Source organism: Pelobates fuscus, chromosome 10, assembly GCF_036172605.1.
Source record: "Pelobates fuscus isolate aPelFus1 chromosome 10, aPelFus1.pri, whole genome shotgun sequence".
In the NCBI taxonomy this organism is placed as follows: domain Eukaryota; kingdom Metazoa; phylum Chordata; class Amphibia; order Anura; family Pelobatidae; genus Pelobates; species Pelobates fuscus.
Genome location: NC_086326.1, coordinates 16,714,316 through 16,734,724, shown reverse-complemented (window position 1 = coordinate 16,734,724; position 20,409 = coordinate 16,714,316). Strand labels below are relative to the sequence as shown.

Sequence of the window (20,409 nt, the reverse complement as noted above, 5' to 3'; positions counted from 1 at the left end):
TGCGAGAGAATATTTTTTCTAATTCTGCATGACATTTTAACTGTGAATGTCATAAAACGGTTAGCTTTTACTGCAATAAAATACACACATTTGTATTCAGCAATGTCTCACGTGTAAAACAATACCCCCTATGCACAGGTTTTATGGGTGTTTTGTGGAGTGACAGGGTCAAATATAGCAGGTTACATTTTTCAGTTTTTTCACATTGAAGTTTGCCCAGATTGGTTACATTGCCTTTGAGACCTTATGGTAGCCCAGGAATGAGAATTACTCCCATGATGGCATACCATTTGCAATAGTAGACAACCCTAGGTATTGCAAATGGGGGTGTGTCTACTTTTTTTTTTTTAGTAGCCACTTAGTCACAAACACTGGCCAAAAGTTAACTAATTTGAACCCCAATTTTGGCCAGTGTTTGTGACCAAGTGGCTACCAAAAAGACTGGACATACCCTATTTTCAATACCTTGGGTTGTCTACTTTTGCAAATGGTATGCCAGCATGGGGTAATTCTCATTTCTGGGCTACCATACGCTCTCAAAGGCAATGTAACCAATCTAGCTAATTTCTATGTGAAAAAAAACTGAAAAGCCTTATATTTGACTCTAATGTACAGGGTTTTATGGTGTGTTGGAAAGTTACAGGGTTAAATATAGTGCTAGCAAATTAAATTCACTGGACATACTGGCAGGTCCCGCAAGTTGTAATTAATAAAATGACTTAGAAGACCTTGAAAAAAGTATTTTACAGACAAACGTCGACTGGAACGTTGTGTGAATTTGTAATTGCTCAATAAAGCAACAGATTAAATTTACCTTGAAAGACTCCTGAGTGCTCTCTACTGGTATCGTATACAATTGGGTTGGAGACAGCACTGGAGCATTAAAAGACCGGGAGCATTGAGTGCTGGGACGTACATATATACATACACACGTATATAGATCTATATTTCGTTCCAAGTATTTTGAAGAAAAAATAAATAAATATCAATAGTTAGAACGAAATTACATATATTTTTCATTTCATTATTTTTCATTTCATTAACGTATTTATATAATTTATTATATTTAATATCATTCTATGTGTACTTTGATATTCATATATTAAAATACACTGAGACAGTATATACATACACACTATATAACTATATATGATCCAAGTATATATTATTTTACACTGTTTTTAACCATTAATTTTGCTTCGGGGGGGGGGGGGGGGGGGGGCAGCGAGCAGTTAAGTCCCCTGGACGTACTATGCTGCCCACCGGCGTTTAGAGCCGGATCCCCAAGGACGGCATAGTATGCCTGTCGTCCTTAAGGGGTTAATTAATCTTGTTCTCACCACCACCACCACGTCCTGTTATTACATGGTTTGTCAGTGGAGGTAAATTTAAGAGGCAACAACTGACCATTGAGCTGCATTGGGAAGTCTGTAATTGGACAGCCACAGAACGTCTGGGCGGAGTTAGAAGGGAAGGGCTTGCAAAGGCTGCAGACAATAGAACTGCATGTTTTGCAAGCTATTGTAGTATAAGGAAACCAAAACCTAATCAAAAAAAGCATACAACTATAGGTTTTCCAAAAGTATAATTAGAGTGCCATTTAAAATAGTTATTTCAGCTCTAAAGCAAAATTTACACACCCACACCCACAATCTGTCAAAAGAATCGCACTGCAGACATCACAGGTAGAGGATGACAAAAGAACAGCACCCGATGTTAAAAAAACAGTGCAGAGAAAGACAATATAAAGTCAGCTAGCGGTAGAGTATAAACATACAAATCAAGGGCCATAACAAAAATTATATATATCTCTCTCTCCATCTTTGAGTGTTGTTTTAACAATGCTACCTTTCACATGCCATTTTAACAGGAATAACCCAAATTATTCGTTAGATAAATGTTGTCTGTAACACACCTGGTACCATATGAAATGACAAAACAAAAACAAACAACTTCCACAAACCACAGGGAGGGGGAATTCCAGATCTAAATTGTATTTACCTTATACTGCATAGTCACGTTAAACATGCCCATCAGGACATGAAAACATGTTGAGTCAGACATTGGAGTGTCACCTGTGTTCCTTGTTGTTGAACTTAAGACTTGTGAACCTTGTCTGTAGCAGCTTGAGAATGTTTAAACATGGGCTTGGGATATTTTTTCCTAGACACATCTCCAGTTGTGTCCCAGCTTTAGGACCCTTATTTAAAAATGTTCACCTGCTCAAAAAGTGGTTTACCACTGATTGAAAGGACAGCACAAGGGCATTCTAGGCCTTTAATTCAGTGAGATGGAATTTTTAAAGTGCCAACAGTGTCCCTTTAACCCCTTAAGGACCAAACTTCTGGAATAAGAGGGAATCATGACATGTCACACATGTCATGTGTCCTTAAGGGGTTAACCATGAAGTGGTTTCTTGGAACACCCAGAAATTTGATTTTGCAAGTCAAGAAACCATATTATAATATTTTTAAAATTAAAAGCATTTATTAAATGTAAGAAAACTAGAAGTCCAACAACTCAAGATAAAAACTGCAATATTTATAATAAAAATAAGTTTTACATCTAAATAATATGTTGCATTTTACTGTTGGGAGCAAAGAAAACCCACAATATACACACACACACACACTCTTGCAAACAGAAAGATTGATGGAAAAATGGAGTGTTATTTACTAAGCTTCGGATTGTTGCAAATTTACAAACTGAAAAATCCAAGTGTTAACTAGTTTAAGGTACAGCCAAACATTGCCCCTTTTCACCAGTGATAATTACTGGAACATTCAAGACACTGACACTGTTACAATCAAAACACAACCCACAGTATAAAGTGCCAGTATGTGTGAACAAACAAAACTAAAAGCATGTGCCATAGTGATAAAGATACACAACAATAATACTGATTTAAATACAAGAAGCAGGAAACAAAGTGACTGATAGTGTTTTTTTCTAGAAAGAGTTACACATTTACAGGCAATTGGTCGCATTGATGTCAGTCAATCTGCAGCGTTAAACCATTCTTATTAACAAAACCCATGATCAGGACGGGTCTGTTCGGTGTGGGGTAGAAGGGGGAAAGGTAGGGGTACCAGCATTCTTTGCTACATTAATCTGATTCTGTAGCACTTTGTTCAATAATGGCTTTAGTAAACCTATGGTCAGAGAACTGCTCTGATCACAGGAAAAAGGAGAGCAGACCCCGGATTTGGGAAGATTTTGTAGGACAATGCGCAGGACATCAGTTGAAGTTATATCATCTGGGCATATTTCACAAAGCTGGTTAATATATGGGTCCAAATGTCTATGCTTGACAAATTCCACCAAAAGAGTAATAAAAATGTCTTTTGTAATAACCGAACTCAATTCAGAAAACTTTTTGGTCTCTTTTATAACCCTCTCCCATCGTTGGAGGCCAATCAAAACATGAATAGCCTGAATGATTGCCAGGGGTCTTCCACTAAATAACAAAATGTCAATCTCCAATTCCCGATCAATAGTAGTGTTTGCCTTTTGTTTACCTAAAATGGACAGTGCCCGCTTATACAATGGCACACTCTCACAGTTATCTTTGTTGCTGTAGCCCCAGGAAAGCCCAGAACAATCTTGGGCAAGCTTAACAAAACCAGGTAGCCACTTGGGTTTAAATTTGTACAAAGACTGGCAGATCATCTCAAAGAGTGGATGTACTCCATTTTGCTCCTTTGATCCAGTCGGAAGTGGTCCCAACACCTTTTTCCACAAGTCAGCAGTTGCTCTAACTACAAGTTTGCCATCACCATTTTGCTGAAATTGAAGGTTGTGCCTTATGGACACCCAAGAAGCTTTGGGGAACATACTGAAAAGAGAGTTTATATATACCAAGTTCTCTCTATCCAAGTCTGTGTGAAGAAGCCGATCAATTTCTTTGCCCACTAGATCTTCACAACAGGTTTCCATCTCATTTTCAGCAGCATTAATAATACAAGGTTTAAGAATCTCAAGACTTAAGTAGTTCTGTAGCTCATTGTTCATGGCGCTTAATAGATCGGCATACTTTTCATCCATGAAATTCTCTTTTTTCTGCAAGTGTTTTAGTATAGTCAATAGAGTAATCGGTGCTTGGAAAATCCCTTCCTGCTTGAAGGAATGGACTGTAAGCTTGGTACTGTTGAGACTCCTCTTTTGGTAGTACTTGCAGGATTCTTCAAAAATCATTTCTAGCAATGCCGGCTCCAGTTTCTCATAGCTTTCAGCATTCCCAGCCGGACCACTAGAAATGCCAATTGTATAAACCCCAGTCTTTGTAAGGAACTGGACAGCCTCTGTTTTGAAGACTTTCAAGAAAACCAGACCATCTGCACTTAGTATTTTCTTCTCAATCAGCCTTCCTGTGTGTAGGTCAATGAGATGCAAGGCTGTATCCAGCACACAGGCCAATGTCCCCCCAAAGACCTGCATGGCAATCTGTTTATCACACACATCCTGGTTTTTAAAGTTATAAACACGTCTGACTGCCCCATCTGGGCACAGAAGGTAAATCTGCCCACTGGCATCCATTAGCAAGAGTTCTTCAGTCCCAGTGGTTGCACAGCACCACGTAGCCATGTGGCCCTGGGAAGCCATTGATCCCAAATACTCCACCACCATCCTCTGGAAGTCACACTCTCCCTCGGAGAGGCTTTTGCTGTGGATGAAACCCCTGGATCTCGAGGCCAGGGTGACCCTCTCCTCCAGGCGGGAATAGACCATGAGGAGCTGGGCGGCGATGCCCCTGGTGCTGCCATCGGGGACCATGAAGATGTGCTGGCTGCCGGTGTAGAGCTGGCACGGGGGGATGTGATGGAGGAGGACCCTCACGGTGCCGGCGGTGCCCAGGGGCCGCACACAGATACAGTAACGGTACGGCCGGCTCCTGGCTGACGGTGTGGCCTCTGACGGCGGTCTCTCCTCACACCACACCAGGTCCCCCCCGCTGAGGCAGGCCGAGGCCACCCGAGCCCGGGGGCTGCTGCAGAGCTCCAGGGATTGCAGGCAGGCCCAGCCCTCGGGGGAGCGAGCCGGGGGCGGCCGCCACAGCTCGGTCCGGCCGCTCTCCCACACCACGGCCAGCGCCCAGCCCGGCTCCGAGCGGGGGAAGAGCAGGGCGAGCGGCGGCGGGGAGCGCCCGGGCCAGCTCAGCTCCAGGTGCGGGGAGTGCGGGGGCCCGGCCAGCCGGGGGAAGGAGAGCAGCCTGCGCTGGTCGGGGAGAAGGAGCAGGAGGTGCCCGCCGTCAGGGCTGCACAGCGCCCGGTACCCGCCGCCCTCCAGGGCCTCGCGGAGAGCCTCCGGCCGCCCCCAGGCGCTGAGGTCACAAAGCAGCTCGGGGGCCCCGAATGGCGCCATGTCCAGGGGCCGCACTGACCGCCGGTAGCTCAGCGGCGATCTGCGAGGGGCATCACGGGACTACCACAGACACCACCTCAGACACGGACACTTCCTGCGCAGCACGCACTGCTTTATGCCGATTGGCTATCAGAGCAGGCTGGGCGTTACGTCACAGGAACCCGCCATCCAATCAACGGCCGCCTGCCCAGCCATCCAATCAACGGCAGCCTTCCCAGCCAAACCAAAGACGGCGGTTGGTCTCGCGGTGCTGGAGCCTGGACTGGGGGTGTGGTGACACTGGAGTTCTAAACAAAGGAGACACGAGCACAGCTGCTCTCTCCTGTCTCCATTGTCGTGGGAACCACCGCCCGTAGAACTCGGTGCGTTTTGGTCTCTGCCAAGATGGCTGCTGTCATAGCGTTACAGGAGCGCCGCTGGAGACACTTCGGATCCGGTTAACTTCCGCCGCGGTTTTGTTGCCTGTGTGAGCGTTCGACGTGGGCGGAGCGAGTGCTGACAGCAGAGGGAGAGCGTGAGGCGGCGCCCGGCCATGGGGGAGCTCCCAGTCAGGCTGCAGGCTGCCCCCCAGTGAGTGAGGCCTCTCCCAGGGCAGAGCTCAGGGTAAGTAGTGCTGCTGCTCCCCCAGGACCCGGATGGGGGCTGTCAGTTGTGTCAATGGATGGGGAGTGTGAAGGCCCCAGCTGGGCAGGGCAGGGCATGGGGTGTACTGAGTCCTGCACCGGTTACAGGGACACTACAGCCACCAAAACAACTTTAAATTTAAAGGAACGTGTCCTGCAGACCCACCTCGCTGCCCGCTAGCGTTGGCACTGGATATATAACCCTTTAGCCACTTACCCGATTCCAGTGCCAAGCTCCGCCTTCTCCGATGTCATCCAACGGAAGGGTTGTGCCGCGTGCGCATCAGGCCTTCGTCATAGCAACGCAGGGGATCACGGCATTTTATCTGATACTGGACGTCCTCGTGGAGAGCGTGAGGACGCCCAACGCCATTTCAAACTATGGGGAGCGCGTCTAGTGGCTGTCTGGTAAATCAGCGCTACAGACAGTCTTAGTACTGCAGTGTAAACGTTGCAGTTTCTCTGGTAAATCAGCGCTCGAGGCGGTCTTAGTACTGGAATGTAAACATTGCAGTTTCTCTGGTAGACCAGCACTAGAGGCAGTCTTAGTACTGCAGTGTAAACGTTGCAGTTTCTCTGGTAAATCAGCGCTAGAGACAGTCTTAGTACTGGAGTGTAAAAGTTGCAGTTTCTCTGGTAGACCAGCACTAGAGGCGGTCTTAGTACTGGAGTGTAAACATTGCAGTTTCTCTGGTAGACCAGCACTAGAGGCGGTCTTAGTACTGGAGTGTAAACATTGCAGTTTCTCTGGTAGATCAGCACTAGAGACAGTCTTAGTACTGCAGTGTAAACATTGCAGTTTCTCTGGTAGACCAGCACTAGAGGCAGTCTTAGCACTGGAGTACAAACGTTGCAGTTTCTCTGGTAGACCAGCACTAGAGGCAGTCTTAGTACTGGAGTGTAAACATTGCAGTTTCTCTGGTAGACTAGCACTAGAGGCAGTCTTAGTACTGGAGTGTAAACATTGCAGTTTCTCTGGTAGACCAGCACTAGAGGCGGTCTTGGTACTGGAGTACAAACGTTGCAGTTTCTCTGGTAGACCAGCACTAGAGGCAGTCTTAGTACTGGAGTACAAATGTTGCAGTTTCTCTGGTATACCAGCACTAGAGGCAGTCTTAGTATTGAAGTGTAAACATTGCAGTTTCTCTGGTAGACCAACACTAGAGGCAGTTTTAGTACTTGAATGTAAACATTGCAGTTTCTCTGGTAGACCATCACTAAAGGCAGTCTTAGTACTGGAATGTAAACATTGCAGTTTCTCTGGTAGACCAACACTAGAGGCAGTCTTAATACTGGAGTGTAAACATTGCAGTTTCTTTGGTAGACCAGCACTAGAGGCAGTCTTAGTACTGCAGCGTAAACGTTGCAGTTTCTCTGGTAGACCAGCACTAGAGGCAGTCTTCGTACTGGGGTGTAATCATTGCAGTTTCTCTGGTAGACCAACATTAGAGGCAGTCTTAATACTGGAGTGTAAACATTGCAGTTCCTCCAAAACTGCAGTGTTTTACATTGCAGGATTAAGGGGGGCAGGGGCAGTGCACCCAGACCACTTCAATGAGATGACATGGTCTGGGTGCCTGTAGGGTTCCTTTAAGGTAGGGTGGTGAGGGCCTGTCTTCCATGGCAAATATCCCTTTTTCATGCTGATGGGTGTCCCATGAAAAGTGCTACCTTGCAGTATGTGGCATTCCTGTGCTGCAAGAATAAAATCTGAGCAGTTATTTTAGGTTACCTCGTGGACTAATGTTTTGACTTTCGTCCTTCAACATGTGACCGAATGGTGCCTTTTTTTTTTTTTTTTTTTAAGTGCACTACACATAGGGTGCGTCACACACAGTATAGCTAGTTTTTTCTTACTTTATACTAGAGGGTTATTCACTAAAGTGAAAATTCTAAGTGAATTTTACATTTAGCGTTAAAATGGCTGAGCAGGAAACCATCTCTAAGACTGCTGTGCTTTTCGTTTAGCTGCTATGTCTTTAAATGTGAAATTCACTTCAAATTCTTTAGTTCCCACTTTAGTAAATAAACCTGTAGGTGTACATTGTGGTAGAAATGTGTTGCTGGACATTTTTGATTGAGTGTCAGTAACATTCTTCCCTGCTATTACACAATACTTAGTATGGGGCCATAATTTAATAATTGCGGGATGTCCTTTGGAACATTGTGAGACAATATATATGACTTCAGAGATCTAGCTTCACATGTATTGAAAGCAAAATGTTTTACATCTGGTCGTTTCACTAGCACAATATGTAGATAAAGTCTTATGATTTACTGCAGTGGGTATTGTGGTTCTCAGATTTGCTGATATGAACCGCTTCATAAACTTAGACCGTTCTTATAAATCCAACTAATAAAATGTGAGATATAATCACCAAACATGAGAATTATCCACGGTCCTGTGTGTTACGTATAATTAATCTTTCCAGCTAGTCTAATTTGGTCTAAAATATTCAATTTCTATGACAATTGTCCACAATTCCAGACTTAGTGCATAAACCCAAATGACCTTTCAATTTTTTGTAAGAATATTTTCTATATTTTGGGTAAAGGGGTGGCATACAATTTTGTGTAATTTTAAAGGAAAATTGCAATAATTTATATATAGTGATAATATATTCCGCAGCACTTTACGATAGGAAACAAGATAATCATTTGATTCTAACAAAACATGTACGACATACGGGAACAGTAGGCAAAAATAACTTTGCCCAAACAATCTAAAGTCACGCACTATAACCACTACACCCTGTTGTTGCTGTTCTATGGTAAGTAGTCAAACCAGTTTAACACTGTTTGATAACATACCTGGGTCCTGACAACTACCACATTCTCCATTTTCAGTTGTCTCCTGCCGGAGAATCTGGATTGCCCTGTGTATTCAAAGCAGGACCACGAAGGATATCTATCCTTCCTGACTAAAATACTAATTCATGACCGGTAATATGGCGTGTGTTTTCTAAACGGTGAATTTAAAACAGATCCACTATAGCTAACTTGGGAAAACAGCTGAGCAAGCATTCCTCCTATTAGCCTGATATTAAATAGTATGAATTCAGTTTTGATGTAAATAGTTAAAACTCGTTTTTCAATTCACCACTGCTTCGTAAATTAAACCAGTGCATAAAATCCTGTCTGTGTTAGGAGCCCTCCTACACTGTCTTCCGAGAATCCAGCACATTTCTGTGACATCAGTCTGCTACAATGCTTACTTGTCAGATATTTTACTTGAATGATTTCTGGGGGTGTTTTTTTATTTTTTTACGCAATCCCTTTTTTAGAATGATCCTTACATCAAAATAAATAGCTTTCTTTTCATATCTTGTCTATAAACACATTCCACAGTTGAAGCATCTCCTTCATAACCGTTCTGTGTGTGTTGTTTTTTATATTTTTGCTTTGGCCAAACAATTCATGTTAAATCTTTCACTACTACTCTTTTTTTTATTAAATGTTTGAGTCATCATGAAATAATGCACATATCAGTATGAATTTATCACAGTATTAGAGGGTGCGGTTATCTGCAGAATGAGAGTAGGCAGAGTATGTGGACATATCGTGCAGTTCGAGGGAGAACACATTTTGTCTAATCTCAAGTATGGTTTTATAGAAAGAGTTGCTGACGCATGAAAAAATTGTCATTATGGAAATGGTTTTGATGGCTTTGGATTGGCAATCTGAGCAAGAAACAAAGTAGTCGCTTGCTGTAAATTGTTGTTGATTTGAATGAGATATTGCGATAAAACACAGATGTTTTACTCTGGCTTGCAGTAGGTAGAAGACGGATAATTTTGTAAAAAGAGGCAAAAACTAGGTATTGTGATGGGGGTTGGGAGGGCTTCTTTGAGGACCCAACTGTAAAGGAACAAGCTAAACACCATAACCACTACAGCATGCTGGCATTGCTGAGCTTAGCTCACGAGAGCTAGTGGAAACTCCTGTTTAGGAAATTCGTGCTCTCTGGCACCCAGCATAAGATAAAAATATTGATAAATGATGTGCAGCAAAAACAACTCATATTGACAGTGTTCATTTTTATTTCTTATGTAGATTTCTTGTGTAAATGTCTTAATTTAAAATATGGAGATAGTAAAACAATGTTAGTGGGATTTCATAAAAAAAAAAGCACAATAACATCTCCAATATCCATATGGTATCTGCACCAGTTTGATTTGTATTTAGAGTGTCCAATTATTATAGTATATGGTTACAAACAATGTACACTGCCCTGCTGAAACACGGTCATTGCTGTTCTGACCGGTTGTACTTTATGCATTTCGGCCAATAAATAGGGCAGTGTGATCAGCCATGTGAAGCATGCTTCATTTTAGACAAACTGTTTTAGAACCTGGAGTCAGCCGTTTGTTGCTCACAGCCACCTTACAGCAGGACGTAAGGCTGGAAGCTCCTGATAGAAGTGCAGGGCCAGCTCATTGGCCGAGATGTTCAGCTGGTATATTGTGAAATCCTATACATTTTGGGATAATTTCCTGTAGATTATTGGAAAGCTAGAGCACCATTTCTGTTTGTTAGTAGATCTGTTCCAGAACTTTATCATTTATCGGAACTTACAGTTAACTTTGCTTATGTAAATTCTGTGCATTAAATACGTCTGTCGGCGCGCTCTGCTCACTGTCGACTGACGTTAAATCTTCTCCATGCAGGCAGAAGTGCCTACTAGAAGAAGCTAACTTTTCCCTCCCACCCACTCTACATTCCCTCCATTCCACTTATTATTATTTTTTTTTTTTTTAAACTCACCCTCTCTCTTCTGCCTCCATACCCCCACTAGCCTCCATACATCCCGCGCTGGCCTGGAGCGCGTGCATGCTTTTCCATAAGACGCACCAGTGACGTCAGAAATGGGGCGCGGAAAATCATTGCTAGGAGCTTCACCTTTTCATGCATTATACCAGTGGTTCCTAAACTTTCCAGGTTCAAGGTGCCCTTAATATTTCAATATTTTTCCGAGGCACCCCAAGTCAAAATTTCTAGGTTGTATATCTGTACAGCGCTGCAGCATTTACTGGTGCTATCGTGTAATGTACATTGTTGGTGTTTGAAGGGGTGCTTGTATATTATTATTATTATTATTATTACCATTTATATAGCGCCAACAGATTCCGTAGCGCTTTACAATATTTTGAGAGGGGGGGATGTAACAATAAATAAGACAATTACAAGAAAACTTACAGGAATAATAGGTTGAAGAGGACCCTGCTCAAATGAGCTTACAGTCTATAGGAGGTGGGGTATTAGAAACATTAGGATAGGAAATATCAAGTAGGAGTGAAGCAGAGCTGGAGGAGAGAGCAAAGCACTATCCCATAGGGACAGGTATGTAAGGGAGAGATTACTCTGGGAGGCCATACGCTTTCCTGAAGAGATGGGATTTAATATAGGGTGTGTTTGTATGTAATGTTTGCGTTTGATTGCATGGGTGTATTTAAATGTTTTGCTCACTTTTAAATGCGGGTGTACATTTGTGTGAAGTATTTGTGTTTTGAGTGAAAGGATGTGTTTGTATATCCGTTTGGAGTTTGAATGCAGGGGTGTGTTTGTATGTAATATTTGTGTTGGATTGCAGGAGTGTGTTTGTATGTTGTGCTGGTGTATAACTGCTTGCATGTATGCACATACATTACCACATACATACTTACACAGATATACATGCACACAAAAACATATAGACACTGACATAAAAACCACCACAATGACACACAGATGCACATACACAGATGCATATCCTGACACAGAAGCACACGGACATTTATACACACACACAGATGCACAACCTGACACAAACAACCGGACACAAACTCATAGATATACATACATACATACTCCTACATATACACATACACACACACACACACACACACACACACACTATTTTTAATATCTCCAGCCATATTTTACTTATTGTGTATTTTTCAGACTGGAGAATTCATCTGTTTGAGACAGAAAGAGAAGAACAACTTACCTGGCATATTGCTCTTTATCCTACTGAACTGTAAGTCATTCTATCGTTTGCATTTAACTGTAAGGTTTATCAAAAATATTATTTTCTGCCTTTTTCCGTCCTACCTATCATTCTTTATCTTATTCAATAACTCTCCATTTGAGTAAAATGAGTCCAATGCAAAGTTGATTCCTTTAATTGGAGGTTTTACAATGAGCTTTTTTGTCTTGTTGTTCTTTATGCAGTTAAAGCACAGAGAGCGATCATTTACGATTCCAGCGTTCAAACCATTTGCCTGAAATGCATTATCCAATCCAAGTCATTTTATGAACTGCTTAATTGATTGTGTCACTTAATGACGTGCAAAGACCTGGATTGAGATAAGCCCTCGGCTGTATTTCTATATCCATAGATTATTATTGTTATCGCCTTTAAATGATGCAGCGCTGAATACAAGTAAAGCGATCCCTAGTGAACACTTAAAATAGCAGGTTTTCATTACCCTTACATAACATACATTGTAAGTTCAACTGTCAGCGTCCAGGTAAAATTCGAGTTACCTGGCTGCTTTCACATTAAAGACAGTATCTAATACCATTTAACGTTACAATGTAAAAGGGCAAGGTCCATGCAAGGTGTATAGCAGACCAATATAGACACGCTGACTAATTGTATTATGGGAATACATGAGTTGGTAAGGAGCCTCTTTAACCCCTTAAGGACACATGACATGTGTGACATGTCATGATTCCCTTTTATTCCAGAAGATTGGTCCTTAAGGGGTTAAAGAAATATGTTTGGTTTTTTTTAACGTATGATAATGGTGTTCAGAATAACTCTCGATATAGATTGGGGTTATCATGGAGAGATCGAGACTTAGAGGTCACATCCAATTGAGTACTAGATCATGCTTATTAGGTCAATCTGATATCACAGACTTTCAACTAGATAAAGCATCTGCCTCTAACAGATAGCTACATTGTTTTTTCTTTCACAGTTGTGTCAGAGCTTCCTTTTTTTTTTTTAATTTATTTTTTATCATCTTCAACACAAGAGGACATTGAATGACAAAGTCCCCTTCAGGTAGGCATTTGAATGCAATATACGTACTGTGATAGCAATATTGTCAGCCAGTGTATAGATAAAATATATTTTTATCTAAAGGTGTCTGCTTTGCCAGTGGGGTTGGTTGGATGCAATAGCCTGTAATACATGTAACACAACTCCAGAATAGCGATGTGTATACGTTGCATTGCAGCAACATGAAGAAGCAATGCATCCAGAGCTCATGGTGTCAACAACATTGTAGCTTGTTTCTCTAGGTCAGGGGTGCCCAAAAGGTAGATCCCCCGATTGTTGCAGAACTACCACTCCCACGATCCTTTGCATGCCTTTAGAATGACAAAGCATCATGGAGGTTGTAGTTTTAAAACATCTAGGGATCTACTTTTTGGGCACCCCTGCACTATGTATTTATATACAGATGTTGGGTTAAAATGAGCTCTACACATTCCCCAGCACTTTCTTTGTCACAGTATGATGATTCAATTTTCAGGTCTTGTACACAGCTTGGGGTAATCCTTAAAATGAGAATTCAAAGTGGATTTGACATTTAAGATCAAAATAGACAAACCGGAAAGTCTACCTGGCTTGAAATCTGCAATTCTCTTAGAATTCTCACTTGAGTAAATAACCTTGATAGTCTTCATTGCTTGTGAAAAAAAGTCACCTGTTTGTTTTTGTATATTCTGTTACAAATAACTGTAGATGTTGTGTTCAGAATTAGCCTTGTGGAACTTTTCCTGCTGTACATTATTGTTCACAAAAGCCACGATAAGAGAACACAAGGAGAGCTTTGTTGTATATTTATTTGAATCACAATGTTTCAGTTAATATTGTGTACAGTTTATTCCACTCTAATCAAGCAATTACTTTGTGTTCGGTTTAACCCAAAATACCAGAGTTAATTAAAAGATTTGATTTAGCAAATTATTTAATGAGTAAAATTAAGAAACAGAAGCATTGTTATTTTTTTTATTTATTTGATATGTTCTAAATGGTGCATTGATATTTGGTTATTTTATTGCCAAACGACTAATGGAATAGGCATGGCTTGTATAAGGTTATAGAATTTCATGTAACCCCGTCTAGCCTTGTTTTTGCAGTGAGTTAGCTTTGTTTTCCTGCAGATTCAACATTTAATCAAGAAAATAAAAAAGAACCTCTGTTCTCTATAGGCAAATTCTAACGCCGTCATATGTCTGCATAAAATATATAAGGATGGCACTCTAAACTTACAAATTTACATTTTTCTCAAAACAGTTTTATTATTTGAGATTAAATAAAAAGCCATGATGGGTGCAGGGTTACAATGCTGAACACCCTAATAAATATTTACATTTCTACTAACTTCTTCAAAATGAGATACACTGATTAGCCTAAACATTAAACCCATTGACAGGTGACGTGAATAACATAGATTACACTGTCACAATGGCACTGGTCAAGGGGTGGGATATATTGGGCAGCAAGTGAACAGTCAGTTCCAGATTTTCATGTGTTGGAAGCAGGGAAAATAGGCAAGTGAAAAGGTAGCAGTGATGTTGCTCAAATTTCTGAGTAACTTAATGCTGGCCATGACAGAAAAGTGTCAGAACACACAGTGCTTTGTAGTTTGCAGTCTATAAGGCTGCGCAGCTGCAAACTGGTCAGAGTGCCCAATATGCCCCTGTCTATCATAGGCCGTGCTTTCCACAGGGATCGAGTGGCCGGGTACATGTGCGTTGTTTACTTAGGGAAGAGATGGCAGCAGGATGGACTATTGGAATAAGGCAGGCTGGTGGAGGCAGTGTTATGCTCTGGGAAATGTTCTGCTGGGAATCCTTGGGTAGTTGGAGACTGTTGCAGACCATGTACATTCCTTCATGGCAATGGTGTTACCTGGTAGCAGTGGCCTCTCTCAGCAGGATAATGCCCCCTGCCAAACTGCAACAACTGTTCAGGCACGGTTTCAAAAGTGTTGTCTTGACCTCCACATTCTGCAGATCTTAATGTGAATGAGTATAATATGAAGGATGTGCTAGAACAATAAATCTGATCCATGGAAGCCCCACCTCACGACTTGCAGGACTTAAAGGATCTGCTGCTAATGTCTTGGTGCCGGTTACCACAGGACACGTTCAGAGGTCTTGTGGAGTCCATGCCTTAATGCATCAGAACGGTTTTGGCAGCATGAGAGGAACCTACATGATATTTGTCAGGGGGTGTTAATATTGTGGCTGATCAGTGTAAGACGAAATCTTAAGTAGAAGTGATACGGTCAGTTCCAAATAACCACTGTACCTTTAAATATAGAGAAAATACCAGTCCTGTAACAAGGCGTTTTTAAAAGGCAAATATTCCATTATATGCTCAAATTTGGTTTCAATAAACCTTGCGGGAGTATAAAGCAAGAGATTCTCACTCTCTGGTGTAATGATTTTAAAAAAAATATTACAATTCAGTTTTAATTTCCCCTCAATACACTATTTGGTTAAAAAGCTTTTCATCGTTTTTATTTTGCTTTACCTCTTTCATCAGTTTTATTGCTCCCAGTCTATGTATTGGAGACTGACGCTCCTTGTAGCAGTGAGGTTGCCTCTGTTGTAGAAAAGTGCATATCTAACGTGAAATTATTGCTCTTAATGATTTGTTGCAAGGCACTTCTCAATGTTATCCAAGTCTCATTTGTTAAATACAAATATAACAATTTAAAAAATTAAATTGTTACCTTTTATTTTTGTTTCTATGGTTTTTCCCACAGATTATGCTTAAACCATGGCTCAAATAGAAAAGAAGGTTGGGCTTCTCCGGAAGTCTTCAGGTTCCAAGAAACCGCTGAAAGAAAAAGTGGTGTTGATGTACGATGAGATATTTGCGGTAAGCTCGGGTCTCCTGATCTAAAATGCTTTTATTCTTTTCTAATATTTGCAATTTATGTGGTGGTAAGGGACATGTAACGTTTCAGTGGAGATCCGTGTAAGGAAAAACTGTGAAGAGTGAAGTGTTAGAAGAAAATTGAATTAGGAAGCTATAAACCTGCAATTATTTTATGGTAACTCCAAGCACCATGACCACTTATGTGATTTAAAGTCGCCATGGTACCTACAGCCTGTATGTGCAGCAAAGGTTCTGGTCTGGCTAATGTGAATTCTGTGTTTATTTGTATACTTGGAGTTGCATTCTTTGGAGCAGTCAGCCACTTAGTGATCGGCATCTGGTTTTTCAGCTCTGCAGAAGAACATTACCAGCCGTATAGGTGTCTGGCAGAGATAAGTGGACAGAACGTTGCTTAATCTGCAATTGCTTGCTGAGCTGAGCTCAGAATGCTCCTACAAGTAGGGCAAACAGCAGTAACTTTATGATCCCTTCTCATTTGGAGTTCCATGTAGTTAACCATATGTGGATACATGTTCGACTGTTCTCCTCTGTTCGCTTGTAATATTTACAATGAGGCTTCATTCAATCCACAAACAAGCTGAAGACAGGTACAAAGTAGAGAGATATGTTGGAATAAACTTACTAAGTGTCCGTCTGGTGTCCTCTCCTTCTAATACAGGCTACTGGGCTTCCAGCAAAAACCCAAAACACGAAATGAATGGGTCCAGTGCCCATCGCTTGCAGTACAATTGTACTGCTTCCCAGGCTGTCCCTGTAATTTCTATGCTGTATCCTCTCTCTGTGTTTTCTTATTACTTGTTTCCTTTTAAAATCTTCTGTGTAATATCAGCCAGTACACCAATAATGTTTGCGTAGGAATGTGCGTAAATTAGAATTTTCATATGGAAGCTACTCCTTTTTTAGAGTACTCTGTTACTATGGCAACCTTTCAACCAAACTAGTTTAAAGAGTGTGGTTAGGAATGTGGAATGTTATTGTCTTTAAAAAGAAAAATGTTTTATGCAGAGACATATGAATTGTTTTGGGCGTTGTGCGATCTCGGTTCTTTTTACAGCTGTTACAATAAGTGTAACCTATATTGCAAAATAATGTAAAGTGCATTTTTTCTACATTTAGATTGTGCTGCCCTATAGACTTGTCCAAAAAGGCATTTATTGTTGGTGATCTCAATTTTCATTGTTATTTGCGGTCCTAATGAGCACGTAACTGGAACTAATACCATCTGAAGGTTGTAAGACTTGCTTGTTTTTTTACTTATGGTAAAACAAAGAAATTGGCACCCCAGGAGGCCAACTCTTCATTTTGAAATTGCATCCGTGTTTTGACAAGCCTCTCTAGGTTTTCCATCAGTCAGAATTCAAATCTTTGTCAGACCAGAATATGTATAGCGAAAATAATGTAGCTGTGTAACATTGCGAATAATTCGGGCTACATTCTATTATAAGAGATAAGTCAGAAATGCCACACATGCGCATCATAGAGATCAAGACGTGTGCAATTCATACCCAAACTAGTTTTCTAAAATCCCTGTAAAACTATACTAGAATTTTTTTTTAAATTGTCTTAATTTGCTGGAGGCTCAGTTCCGGATTAAAATGATTTATCCACGTGTACATTATGTAGATTGTATTAGAAAAAACATGTAATTTGCTTTTATTACAGAATTGATTAGCGGTGCTGCTTGTCTTCTCAAATCTATGCATATTTCATATTTTCCAGAAGGAAGATCCTAGCAAAACCAACCCTAGATTTTGGGATGAACTTTTTCTAATGAAGGTAACAATTTAGCTTTCTTTATTTCTTTTTTTTTTTTTTTTTTTTTTTTTAAAGATTATCTTTAAAGTTGCCGCACTCTAATATTTTTGGTATGACTTCCTTTATTTGCTCAATTTTTATATAACTAAAATATACCCATCCTTAATGTGAAATGCACATTACAAATCTAAAATGATGGGATGTTCCATCTCATGTATGATAGATAGGATATTTTGGGATTCTGTAAGTGTACCTATAATAGAGGACAAAACATAGTGCAAATATTGCTTTAAAATTAAAATGAAGCTTCCAATGATTAGAATGCACTCACATATTCCAGGACAAATAAAGCGTGTTATAGGTGCCTCCCCTTGGTGGAAGAAAAAAGAAAAAAAAAAGAAAAGCACCTATAACACGCTTTATTTGTCCTGGAATATGTGAGTGCATTCTAATCATTGGAAGCTTCATTTTAATTTTAAAGCAATATTTGCACTATGTTTTGTCCTCTATTATAGGTACACTTACAGAATCCCAAAATATCCTATCTATCATACATACCTTGTTATATGGTTATCAGCTGGGAGATAACCTTGGGAAGTCGTGTGCCTATAAGTTAAGTTTTCTGTGTTTTTACATATTTTATATATTTTCACATTTGTTCACGGGTGTCCGTGTGTTTGCTATTTCTGATGTTCCATCTCAGTATTATTTTATTACTGCAGTTTTTTGGAAACATCCCGATAGCATAACATCGATAACAATCGATCCTTTCTGTGGAATGTAGCACTGGGCGCTGACAATCCAAAGCAAAGTGTTGGGAGGGGGGAGCAACACAAGTTTGTGCAGCATTAACAGCATGGTGTTAAAAATGTACAGAGAGTTACAGCACCCAGATATAATTTCAGAAAATCCTGTACTGTAGGTTCCTGCAGTGTAAATCTGCACTGTGTTGGAATTTTTTTGTAACATGTAAATGTGTGATTTCAATAAAAATGTATTTGTATATGGGTATCCAGCAAAGCACATTTATCCATTTTTTTGCTACGCTCTAATTCACACCATAGATATCTAGAATGATGCAAAGTACAGTACGTGGAAATTGTGTATTATGTAGGTCTATGTGCATAATAACAATGTAACCGTGTCATGTCTCTGTCCTATCTGAACAGGTGAATCTAGAGTACTTAGAAGCAAAACTGGAATCATTGGATGGTGAAGAATTAATGAAGATAAAGGACAACATTAACAGTTTGTTCCAGCACTGTATTCAGGCTTTGGGGGCCGATCACCAAATCCGAGTGGTGAATTCACTGCAGGTACACAAAGCTTCCTAGGTTTAGTCTTGATATTTTTTTCTGAGAATTTTTTATTTTATTTATTTTTTGTTTCGTTTTTTTTCTTTTTCTTTTTGGAATAGATCTTTTTATTTGTTCTGCTCAGTTAGTTGTTTTTCTGTTGCCTATCACCTGTTAATGTAAGGTAAGCAATGCAAAAGGATGTTTTCTAGCTATTTACATCAAAGATAAAAGGTACACCGTCATGCTAAATTAATGAAGCCGATTTATTTGAACAGTGAACTGACTAGTTAAATTTAACAGTAGCCACAGACTACACTGCCGAGTTCACTGTATGTAAGCACTTTTTAAATTATGATTTTCAAGTTACAAAAACAAACAAAAAACAACAACTTCCTGACCCCGTAATGTTCCTTTAAGGGACATTTCACTGCCCTACTACTTTGTCATTGGGGGTTTATCTAAACAGAGCTTTAAAGCTGTAGTTCTGTTGTCTGCAGCCTTTGCAGGCCATCCCCTTCTAAACCTGCCTTTCTGTGGCTGTCCAATCACATACTTCTTATGCAACTCAATGAGAAGTCTTTGCAAGGCAGGAGCTCTTGGCAATTGCTGCCTTTTAAGGTAAGCTCAACTGAGCTAAACAAACCAAGAAGAAACAGAACCAGTTGTCTTAACAGCCAGGGGGTGGAACAAGCTTAATATAGTAAAGTGTCAATTTCTATTAAAATCTTAAATTTTTGTAAAATTAAAAAGAGAGGACACATTCTTTGCACATAAAGCACTTTGCTTTAGATTTTTCCTGTTGTTTAACAACTGCTAAGTAAATGCAAATCTAAAATGCAAAAGACTATTGAAAGAAAGAGGGTCTCTTGACATAACTGGGAACTGGGAACCAGGGACTGTGCAGTCCCTGGTTTAGAAAGTGAACTCCAGAATGTATATTTAGAATGTAGATTTATTTAAATCTGTGTGCAGAATTGTACAGATATATTTTGGCCAGTTCATTTCCAGAGGCACAAGTGGCACTTTCCACTTCTGATTCTTGAAATGTGTTTTTTTTTTTTTTCTTGCTGTAGACGCTATGTGCATTGATTCGGGGTGTTCACCAAAAGAACAAGCCAACCTCCGGGTTTGATATCATCAACATGCTGATGGGGTTCGATAAGGCAGAGCTCCGAATGAAGGTAAATAAACAGATTATAATGACAGATCATGATTTGCCTTGCCCATGCTGAGCATCCTGGGAAATCTAGTTCATGAACATGTGGACCATGGGTAGCCATCGCTTGTAATCTACATGGTGGTGTAGTATCTTGGGAAATGTCTTAAAAACATACTGTGCTATGATTACCTATCACTGGTATACACCAGGGTGGGTTTATATTATTAAAGGGACACTCCAGGCTCCCACACGTTAGATGCACTGTGAAGGTTAGGTTACAGTTATACTGGGTGGGTTTATATTATTAAA

General features: G+C 40.4%; 2 protein-coding genes across 4 annotated transcripts in view; one reads left to right on the top strand and one right to left on the bottom strand.

Annotated features, from left to right (window-relative positions):
- Positions 1-2,384: 2,384 nt before the first annotated feature.
- Positions 2,385-5,450, bottom strand: HPS6 (HPS6 biogenesis of lysosomal organelles complex 2 subunit 3). Its single transcript, XM_063434084.1, has one exon. It carries the CDS (start codon positions 5,359-5,361, stop codon positions 3,040-3,042), a length of 2,322 nt encoding a protein of 773 aa, XP_063290154.1. The 5' UTR covers positions 5,362-5,450; the 3' UTR covers positions 2,385-3,039.
- A 225-nt stretch (positions 5,451-5,675) lies between these two features.
- The window catches only part of ARMH3 (armadillo like helical domain containing 3), a 115,957-nt gene continuing 101,223 nt past the window's right edge, over positions 5,676-20,409 (top strand). For 2 of the 3 annotated variants that reach the window (XM_063435116.1, XM_063435114.1), the window contains exons 1-7: positions 5,676-5,964; positions 11,925-12,000; positions 12,947-13,032; positions 15,752-15,867; positions 17,608-17,664; positions 18,813-18,959; positions 20,015-20,122. In XM_063435116.1, the coding sequence (XP_063291186.1) occupies positions 15,766-15,867; positions 17,608-17,664; positions 18,813-18,959; positions 20,015-20,122 (414 nt within the window). In that variant the 5' untranslated portion in view covers positions 5,676-5,964; positions 11,925-12,000; positions 12,947-13,032; positions 15,752-15,765. The remainder of the gene's footprint in view (positions 5,965-11,924; positions 12,001-12,946; positions 13,033-15,751; positions 15,868-17,607; positions 17,665-18,812; positions 18,960-20,014; positions 20,123-20,409) is intronic. The other variant, XM_063435115.1, reaches the window with a different exon arrangement.

What these genes read in the sequence shown, in the direction of transcription:
- HPS6 (XM_063434084.1), bottom strand. Translation starts at nt 5,361, where the DNA reads ATGGCGCCATTCGGGGCCCCCGAGCTGCTTTGTGACCTCAGCGCCTGG.